This window comes from Emiliania huxleyi (assembly GCF_000372725.1).
Source record: "Emiliania huxleyi CCMP1516 chromosome Unknown EMIHUscaffold_157, whole genome shotgun sequence".
Classification (NCBI taxonomy): Eukaryota; Haptophyta; order Isochrysidales; family Noelaerhabdaceae; genus Emiliania; species Emiliania huxleyi.
This window is the reverse complement of record NW_005201014.1, coordinates 207,062-217,455: the sequence shown is the minus strand read 5'-3', so window position 1 is coordinate 217,455 and position 10,394 is coordinate 207,062. Positions and strand designations below refer to the sequence as shown.

General features: G+C 66.8%; 1 protein-coding gene across 1 annotated transcript; it reads left to right on the top strand.

Annotated features, from left to right (window-relative positions):
* Nucleotides 1–1,230: 1,230 nt before the first annotated feature.
* EMIHUDRAFT_79498 (hypothetical protein) lies at nucleotides 1,231–1,688 on the top strand (the record flags this gene model as incomplete). Its single annotated transcript, XM_005785881.1, is given in 2 exon segments — nucleotides 1,231–1,641; nucleotides 1,661–1,688. 1 exon segment carries the CDS (start codon nucleotides 1,231–1,233, stop codon nucleotides 1,639–1,641), a length of 411 nt encoding a protein of 136 aa, XP_005785938.1. The 3' UTR covers nucleotides 1,661–1,688.
* Between the last annotated feature and the right edge of the window lie 8,706 nt (nucleotides 1,689–10,394).

The following is a 10,394-nucleotide window of genomic DNA, read 5'->3' as shown; positions in this document are numbered from 1 at the left end:
AGGAAGCCCCCGGGGGCCGGTTCGGACCAGCGCCAAGGGGGGGGCCCTTCGCCTGGCGCCCCCCTTTTTTTCTCTCTTCTCTGGGGCGGGGGGGCCCTTCTGGCTGAGGGTGGACAAAGAGCGTCCTTGTGGCCTTTGCGAGGGTGGAGGTGGACGAGCGGGTGGACGGCGCCGGAGTAGGCGTTGACAGTCGCCAGCCGGCTCCACGCCTACCGAAGGACGTGACCGGGCTCAACAGAGAAGGTCTTGGCGCGCGGTCGCTGTCTCACGCGGCCCGCCGCCTCCCGCTGCGCTGCGGGCAGGGCGTCAAAGGCGGCGGCGAGGTGGGACATCTCGGTCCCGCCGCCGACGCGGGGCACGGCCTGCGCGTGGAAGAGCACGTGCGAGAAGACCCGCCGCTCGAAGCTTCCGTCGGCGTGCCACTGCGGCCCGACTCGCACGACTCCGTGCTCCTCCCGGTTTGACAGCCGCAGGAATCGCAGTGCGCGGCAGCGGCGTGGCGTGCGCTCGGCGGCAAGCCCGCCAAAGTACTCGCTCACCGCACGCAGCGCCATGCCTGGCAGAGACCGGTTCCGAAAGACCGGGTAGCCGTGCTCCGCTGCGGCGTCGGCGAGGCAGGCGAGGACTCGCGCCGTCGGCCGGTGGCCAGCGAGGTTTGGCAGCCCGTGCACGACGGCGCCAAAGGGCTGGAGCCGCTCCAGCGGAAGAAGTCGGCCGCAGTCGGCGGGCAGAGCGGATGTTTTAGGGCTCCGCCCGGGTCGATCGCTTGCGCGCCGGAATCAGAGTCGTGGACATGGGAGACCGGCGAAATGGAAGGCGGTTTAGCGAGAGCGGGATGAGGTGAGCGACTGCTCCGTGTAGGATGAGGGTGGGCCGAGGCGCGTCACCTGGCCTCACGCTCGTCCACATAGCCGGGCAAGCCGTCGTCAAGCTGCACTCATGCAGTGCCGCGGCTCGGCAATTGCGGGGAGTCGGCGAGCCCTGCGGCTCCGCACGCGCCGGCGCCTTCGGCGCGCGACCGTGCGACGCGCGGCCGGCGGCGAGGCGGGGAGGGCGCCGGGCGGGCCGAGGGGGAGGGCGGCGAGGGAGGCGGCCGTCCAGAGGGCGGCGATGGCTCGAGACTCCTCGCGGCCGGCGCGCCGCTGCAGGGCTTTGCCCTCACCCGCAGGTCGATTCTTAGCGAATACCCGGCACCGTTAGCCCCACCAACCAACCACTCTCAAACCAACCATGGCACGCACCAAGCAGACAGCACGCAAGTCGACCGGCGGCAAGGCGCCCCGCAAGCAGCTCGCCACCAAGGCGGCGCGCAAGTCGGCCCCCGCCACCGGCGGCGTCAAGAAGCCGCACCGCTACCGCCCGGGCACCGTCGCGCTCCGCGAGATCCGCCGCTACCAGAAGTCGACGGAGCTCCTGATCCGCAAGCTGCCCTTCCAGCGCCTGGTGCGCGAGATCGCGCAGGACTTCAAGACCGACCTGCGCTTCCAGTCGTCGGCCGTCGTCGCGCTCCAGGAGGCGTCCGAGGCCTACCTCGTCGGCCTCTTCGAGGACACCAACCTGTGCGCCATCCACGCCAAGCGCGTCACCATCATGCCCAAGGACATCCAGCTGGCCCGCCGCATCCGCGGAGAGCGCGCGTAAGCGTCCGGCTCGAGACCAATCCCGGTGTTTCTAAACACCACCCTTCTCTCTCGGTTTTGAGCTGGATAGTGTGCTGTTGTGTGCTGCCCCATTGCGTTCCTTTCCTATTTCCCCCCCAAAAACGGCGGGAGGGGTAGGGGTGCCGCTGTAGGGGTGTGGAGGGGTCGGGAGGGCGGGAGTGTGGACCGTGACCTAAAGCCCTCCACCGATAGAGGTGTCAGGCGGCAGGGCCCAGGAGGGGTGGGGGCTTGGAGGGCTGGCCAAAAGCGAGGCGTAGGAGGGGTCCAGTGGGCTAGAGAGGGCTGGAGGGGTCGGAGGGGGCTAGAGGGGCCGGAGGGGGGCTGTGCGGATGGAGGGGTCTGGAGGGGTCTGGAGGGCTCGGGGGGCTTGGAGGGCTCGGAGGGTGTCGTCCGGCAAGAGGGTCCCTAGCGCGAGGGGTGGGGCTCGGGAGGGGTGGAGAGCTCGGAGGGCTCGGAGGGCTCGGAGGGCAGAGAGGCACGAGGGTGGCGCTGGAGGGCTCGGGAGGGCTCGGGAGGGCTCATGAGGGATGGAGTGCCCGGAGGGCTCGGAGGGGCGAGCCACCGAGCCGGGCTCGGGGGGCTCGGAGGGCTCGGAGGGGTCGGAGGGGTCGGAGGGGTCGGAGGGCTCGGGGGGCCTGGAGGGCTCGCGGAGGGGTGTGGAGGGGTCGGAGGGGTCGGAGGGGTCGGAGGGGTCGGAGGGGTCGGAGGGGTCGGAGGGGTCGGAGGGGTGTGGAGGGGTGTGGAGGGCTCGGAGGGCTCGGTTAAAGATACCCTGCAGGCATACGGAAGTGGTGCAATACACATCATGAGGCGTTTCCGTGGTCTGTGCGCGGACGGCCCGGGGAGCCTGCGGCGCTATTTTAACCTGCCCCGACAGAGTCTCTCGATACGGCGCGCGGCGGCGCCGCACCCAGCAAGCTGGGGCCGCTCCTTACGGACTCGTCGCTGCGCTCCTCAAGGCAAACACGAAGCGCGTTTGGTATTCGAAATACCTGGGGTTTCTCCGCTAAAACACGGAAGCGCCACAGCCTCCAGACACACACACTCATATGGAGCTCCTCGCTCGCCCGCCTGGCGGCGGCAGCGGCCATGGCGACGCTGACGGCGGCGGCACTCGTGGCGGTGACACTCGTGGCCGCGGTGGCGCCTGGGCAGCAGAGAGAGCTGTCGCTGCAGTGCTGGCGGCAGCTGGCGGCGGCGGCTGGGGGCGGCGGCTGGCGGCGACATTGCTGGCGGCAGCCATGCGGGGGCGGCGCTGCTGTGGCGGCGAGGCGGCGGCGTTGCAGCGCCCTGCCGCAGCAGGCCCGCCCGGATAGCACTGGCAGTCTGCCGGCGCGGCCGGCGCATTCGAATGCGCCCGCCGCGCCGGCAGACTGTTGGATGGCCACAGTCGCGAACGTGGGTGAAGTCGTGCGGCGCAGAGACCAGCTCATTCGCCGTCGCCGATCCCTCGATCACGGGCGCCGTCGCCGTTGACCCGCGTCCATGGGCGGCAGCAGGCCTGCAGCCCTCCAGCCCTCTAAACCCCTCCGACCCCTCTAGCCCTCTCGTGGCGGGCACTCTCGGAAGCTCCGCGCCATTCTTTTTTTGCGACCCCTCCCGGAGGCCCTTCCGACCCCTCTCGAGCCCTCCCGCCACGAAGATCCTCCCTTTGTCCGACCGTCCCTCCGAGCCCACCCGGCGCCCGAGCCCTCTTGCCTATCACCCGAGCTCGGGGGGGCGGCGAGCCCTCCTGGACCCCACCACCCCTCCCGCCTCGCCCAGCCCTCCTGACCCCTCTCCCCGGTGGACCGCTCCACCCTCCCAGCGCGCTAGCCCTATGGGACCCTGTGGAGCCCTCCCGACGCCGATCCGACGGGGAGCCCTCCAGCCCTGTGGGCTGGCGAGCCCTCCGGTCGGAGGGGTGGAAGTGGGAGGGCTCGAGGACGGACCCCTCTCGCTCCGGGAGGGTGGAGGGGTGGAGGGGTGGTTGAGCCCTCTAGCTCTATCGATATAGCCCTACCCCTCCCGCCGTTTTAGGGCTTGCCCACCCGCTATGCCATCTCCAGCAGTGAACGGGATCGGCGAAGTTGCGCATGTCGTTCCTTAGTTCAGTTATAGGGTGTGGTGGTGGCCGGTTTAAGGTAAGGGAAGGTAAGGTAAACTTCTCCACACACACGAGGTGGTGGGGCAAGGGGGGGCAACCCTCGCGTCTCCACGTCTGACGACAGGAGCCCCACGGCATTCAAAGTGCAAGGCCCAGTGCGCGTGGGTGAGCGGTGTGTGTGTGTGTGTGTGTGTGTGTGTGTGTGTGTGTGTGTGTGTGTGTGTGTGTGTGTGTGTGTGTGTGTGTGTGTGTGTGTGTGTGTCACGTCACTGCATCCTCCGCCGGTTCCTCCCGTCGCCTCTTCTTTGTTCGAATGTTTTTCAATCCATCCTTCACGAAGCCCTCCCATGTAGCTAGCGTTCTTGGCGAATGTCTCGAAATGGCCAGCAGGCGCTGTCTGCTCGCGGTCTGTGCGGGCCGCTCGTCTTCCTCGCCCTTCTTTCGTCCTCCCGTCCCTCCCCTCCACCATGGCCTTCTCGGCACTTCTTTCTCCATCCGCCTCGCCCTGCCTTTTCGTATCGTGCCGTTCGCCCTCCATTCGGTGACCTCCATGGCTGTCCGCCCCCCTTTGGGTGAGCCGTCTCAGTTCACGCCGGAATCGTGAACCGTGAACCGTGAACCAACTAGCCCCCGCCCCGAGTCCGTGAACCCCGAACCGTGAACCGACTAGCCCCCACCCCAAGTCCGTGAACCGTGATCCGTGAACCGACTCCCCCCGCGACACCCGCCGCGAACCGTGAACCGTGAACGAACCGAGTCTGGCGAACCGGCGGTGAACCGCCGGTTCGCGAACTGGGTTCGCGAACTGGTTCGTGAACCGCCCCCACCAAGTTCGCGCGGCGGTTCGCGAACTGGGTTCGCGAGAACTGGATCGTGAACCGCCCCCACCAACCTACTTGCCGTGAGCTTGTTCAGCAGGATCCGGACCGTCGGATGCACTACCTCACTGGGCCTGAGAACAGCGCGACCAGCCCCTCACCACTCCGGGTTTGCGTGGAGTCGAACCACTCCGGGCGAGCCCATTGATTTGAATCGAGTCCTTTCTCGCCTGCGGGAGGCAGTGGGGGTATGTACTCTGCTCCCAGCGGGGTTGGGCAGGGCGGAGAGCGGGGCGGGGGGAGGGGGTCATGCGGGTCTTATCCAAACGAGAGGTCAGGCATAGCAACTTGTAGACGTACTGCACACACACAAAGACCGAGTTCTCCACTCACTCAACTTCTTCCCACACACGCAGAGGCCCTCCTCACGCCCCGCCAGCAGTCCTCCGCATGCGAGCCGCTTGCCGCTTTCGTAGGGGATGCCGCTTCCTGCCCTCCCTCTCCCCTCCCCTCGACGAACCGCCCTCCTCCCCCCGCCCCCCCCGCTCCCCCATCTCCCCAAACACGCCCCCCTCCTCCCCACCCTCCACCCCCACCGTCTCCTTCTCGGAGCTGGGAAGAGGACCGCCGCAAGCGGCGTGGCGTGGAGCGGAGGGCCTAAAAGTTTAAAGGTGTTGCTGCGCAAAAGGGGTCGGACACAGGGCGCAGCTCATGCTAAGAGCTAGAGGAGGAGATAGAGGGAACAGCCACCCCGTCGTCCCGTTATTCGTCGGAGGAGTACTCCCTCCCCCGCGCCGGCCCCGTCGGCGGTGGGTAGGTGGGCACGGGGCCGATTGGCTCGGGCGGCGACGGCGGTGCCGACGGCGACGGCTGTGCGCCGTCCGCCGACCACAGGTGGGGGGGCTCCCGGAGGCTCCACCGCCACCGCACCCGCGCTACCGCCAGCCTCGAGTCCGCCCAGGGCATCGAGCGCCTCGGCGTGGCGTTGTGCAGCACGTTGCATGTATACGCACGCGTCAGAGAGGCTCTGCACACACTGCTCGTACCGGCCGCCCAGGCGATTGACTTCCAGGGAGCGGTGAAATGCGGCCTCAGACTGCTTGCGTGCGGTGTGTGTAGCTCGTAGTACCCGACGGCGTCCCCGGCCGGAGTAAAGAGGGCCCGCTCCCTATATCAGCTTCAGCTGATTCGACGCATCGCATGCGTCCTCCCACGTCTGCCGCGCCACGTCGAGCGCTGCCTGTGTCCCTCGAGGCCGGCCCCTGTGAACAACCTCTCACAGGCCAGCGCACAGCGCCATAGGAGGTATTTTCTTCTCAATAACAAGGCTGTGAACACGAGGCAAGCGATTTTGTCGTAAATGCTCGGGCCGCTGCGATGAGTAGAACCCGTTTTGCTGCAGCGATAGGGGACATAATCGCGCTCGTCGGCGCGACGCCGCAGAACCGGCAGCGCGACACGCTCGGCATCTTCAAGAAGCGGCCGGAGGCGGTCAACGGCTGGCCGTCGTATGCGCTGCAGGGCGACGACGGTACGAGGCTGTGGCATGCGGGGCCGTGCTGGTTCGTGGGCCGCGCGGCGAAGTGCGGCCAGGCCAAGGGCTGGATCAGCGCTGCCGACGGCTCGCCGACGCCGGATCAGGTGTCGGCGACGTGGCAGGTCACGGACGGCTCGGCATGGTTTGACGCGCCCGAGCTTCGGCTCATCGCTGGCGAGGCCTTGGCATCCGCGCTCGCCGCTGCGGCGGACACGGTCGCGCTCGTCGGGACGACGCCGCAGAACCGGCAGCGTGGCATGCTCGGCATCTTCAAGAGGCGGCCGGAGGCGGTCAACGGCTGGCCGTCGTATGCGCTGCAGGGCGACGACGGCACGAGGCTGTGGCATGCGGCGCGGTGCTGGTTCGTGGGCGCCGCGGAGGATTGCGGCCAGGCCAAGGGCTGGATCAGCGCTGCCGACGGCTCGCCGACGCCGGAGCAGGTGGCGGCGACGTGGCAGGTCTTTGACGGCTCGGCATGGCTCGACGCGCCCGAGCTTCGGCTCATCGCTGGCGAGGCCTTGGCATCCGCGCTCGCCGCTGCGGCGGACACGGTCGCGCTCGTCGGCGCGACGCCGCAGAACCGGCAGCGTGGCATGCTCGGCATCTTCAAGAAGCGGCCGGAGGCGGTCAACGGCTGGCCGTCGTATGCGCTGCAGGGCGACGACGGCACGAGGCTGTGGCATGCGGCGCGGTGCTGGTACGTGGGCGCCGCGGCGAAGTGCGGCCAGGCCAAGGGCTGGATCAGCGCTGCCGACGGCTCGCTGACGCCGGAACAGGTGGCGGCGACGTGGCAGGTCACGGACGGCTCGGCATGGTTTGACGCGCCCGAGCTGCGCTGCTCGGCAACGTGGGAGGTTTTCGACGGCAGCGGCAAGCGGTGGGTGCGGGCGCCGGGCAGCCTCGCCGCGGCTGCCGCCGACGACGAGGTGACGGTGGTCGGGGAGCGCACGCGCGAGGAGAAGGACCGCGAGGGGCGGAAGCGCGCCATCGACCTGGAGGAGACGCCGTGCAAGCGGCGCAAGGGCGACGTCGACGAGCGGGTGGCGACGGCGCGGTCGCTCTGTTCCGCCGAGACCGACGCCCGGTACAAGCAGCTGATTCAGGCGCACGCCCTCCGCGCCGCTCCCGCCCGCGCCCCCCGGCCCACGCCCAAAGCCACCACCACGAGCACACGCGCGCGTGGTGTGAGCGTGCCTTTGCCCCGCGGCAGCCCGCGGTTGACGATTGGATGAACGACAAGCTTGACGGCGGGGAGCTCGATCGGCGTAAGGAGGCCGCGCGCGAGAAGGCGCGCTCGCCACTTGACATCGCGTGCAGCCGCTTCTAGATCGCACGCGCGGCGGGGCAATCGTAAAGGCATGGCCACTCCCTCGCATCGCGCGCAGGCGGCGGCCGAGAACGCGCCGCTCCAGCGGCTCGACGCGGCGTACACGGCGTACACGGCGGCGGTCAAGGCTCGGGCCGCGGCGGAGAGCGCGGAGGACGAGGCGACGACGGAGCTCGAGGCGGCGATCAGCGCGGTCAAGCCGAGTGGCAGCGGGGAGCCGGGCTCGTCTGGGACGGTCAAGGCGGAGGCTTCGCCGGAGGTTGCATGAGAATAGATGGCCAGCGCGGGCGTCGTCGGGATGGAGCGCCACAGGCCACAGCCACAATCACTCACCAGCCTTGCGCTTGCGCTGCTGTGCTTGAGAGACTCACATGTTCGTCGGCTCCAGCATGCAGCGGCTGGGCTGTGCTTGTTCCTGTACACAGCACGACAGTAGACGGTACGGTAACATCGGAGTCCCGATCACCTGTACCTGTACCCGCACCTGTAACAGCAGCCCCACAATCACTCACCTGTAACAACAGCCGGTTCATAAACCGGAACATTTTGTCCCATGGACGAGAGCGTGTGTGGGGTCATGTGAGGTGTCTATATGGACGCTCTCCTCACAGGCTAGCTGCCCAGATAAGCCTCTCTCAGGATCACTTGCAGTTGCACCCCTCTCAGGATCACACAGCACCGGCGGGGGTGTGCGGGGGCGCGCCTCAGGCTCAGCGCTCAGGAAGTCCGGATCAAGCACCCACGGCAGGGTCTGTGGGGATCAGCAGACCTTGAGGGGGCGCGCTGAGGATCATAGGCCTGAGAGGGGTGCTGTCAAGATCACAGGGCTGCAAAGGGTGGCACTCTCGAGATCAGAGCGCCAAAATAGGTGCAATACACTCAGTCTCAGATCAGCGGCCGGGAGTGGGATACAGATCACGAGCGCCGAAATTGGTGCACTTGGAGGACTTGGAGTGCAGTCATCAACCGCACATCCAGGGCGCCGCTCGCGCGCTCGGCGCCGCCGAGGATGGCAGTCGTGCGACGGCGGCCGCACGGTATTCGGCGTAGACCGCGCGCGCAGCGCGCTCCGTGTTTGCCTTGAGGAGCGCAGCGACGAGTCCGTAAGGAGCGGCCCCAGCTTGCTGGGTGCGGCGCCGCCGCGCGTCGTATCGAGAGACTCTGTCGGGGCAGGTTAAAATAGCGCCGCAGGCTCCCCGGGCCTTCCGCGCACAGACCACAAAACCCTCATGATCTATATTGCACCCGTGTTCCGGCGGCTCGTGATCTGTATTGCGCCCACTTCCGGCCGCTGATCTGTATTGCACCTATTTTGGCGCTCTGATCTCGAGTGCCACTCTTTGCAGCCCTGTGATCTTGACAGCACCCCTCTCAGGCCTATGATCCTCAGCGCGCCCCCTCAAGGTCTGCTGATCCTCACAGACCCTGCCGTGGGTGCTTGATCCTGAGGCGCGCCCCCGCCGGTGCTGTGATCCTGAGAGGGATGTCTGTAATCCTGAGCCGCCCCTGCCCCCTAGCTGCCTACTGCTAGCCCTAACTCGCCCTCATGGGAGATGTCAATTATTGTATGAGTGTATGCGAGCAGAGGCGCACGTACTGATTCTAGATCGCACACCGTGGGCCGATGGGCGCGAAATTCCGAACCCCTAGAGGCAAGGAGCCCGAACCCGTGTGTATCGCGCGCCTTGCGGGGGGGGGCGCGGAAAAGAGGAACCTCTTAGCGCCATCGCCATGGTGCTGCAAGCGCCGCCCTCGGCCGGAAGCGCCGCAGCAACGTGGACGCCCGCGCAAGCATCAAGGAGACGCGAGCCCGCATGGCCGCCGCCGCCACGAGCGCCTCGGGCGCCTCCTCCTCGGGCGCCCCGATGGAGCCCTAGAGAGAAGATGAGAGATCATGTCAGCCGAATGCCTCGCAATACGAGACAAACGGCCTAGAAAGAGCATGTCGGTCGAGAGTCTTGTGACAGGAGACAAAAAAGGCCTGGAGAGATAGACGGCCTGTACGACAAACGGCCTGTACCAGTGAAATCATAATAGTCCCGAAAAGAATTCCAAAAAGAAAAACACCCGAACCCCTATGGAGAACGCCGAGTGCCAGAACACCAGGGGGCAAGTGTGTGTAGCACCTTCGACCCCGAAATGAAGGTCGCCACACCAAACCGGGCGCTAGGAGAGGTGAACTGAAGGCTGAGTAACCTAACCTATGTGCCAGTGGTGCGCGCCAGTCCCGAGAGAGAGATTTTTAGCAATTTGTTTTGCCAGTCCCGTGCCAAGTCGCAAGTGTTGTGCGAGGGAGTTGCGTCGTAGAATTCTTCTGGCTAGTTCCAATTCACTCTGACACGCTAATCTTGAAAACGCGTCCAACGGAGCTCCGTGTTGCTCCCAGCGCCCTCCCCCGCGCTTCCTGCGGCCATGGCCGATGATACTAGTATGGGAGGTCATCTGGCTACCGCGAGAGCGACCCAACTCGTCGACATCGTCCGATGATTGTGCCTCAAAGTCAGCCTCCGGAGGCTATCGTGGGGTCGAGCCGGCGGTAGCCGTGACATGTGGTTCCACCACCCCTCGCAGGCTTTGCCTCTGACCGCCACTGTTCCCAGGCTGCCTAATGGGATGGAAAGGAAGGCTGGGCGAGCGTATAGAAGCGTGCTCGACCTCGTCGTGGCAACCTGCACGGCAGCGCTGGTAGGCGCGATGAGCGTCGTGCCACCTGACCCGAGACGGGGCGCAGGCGTCGTACCGAGCGTGTCGAGACCGTGTCCTGATGTGATCTGCACGGGTGAGTCACGTCGGCGTCAAAGGAGCGACGTGCGACCTGTCAGAGCTTGATCTCTGATCTCAGCGGCGTCGAGTCGTCTCCGGCGCGCGACACTATTGTACCTCCCCAGGACGCGCAGAGGCAGCTGCGATCCGAGATAAAGCTCGGACAGGCCGCACGTCGCTCCTTTGACGCCGACGTGACTCA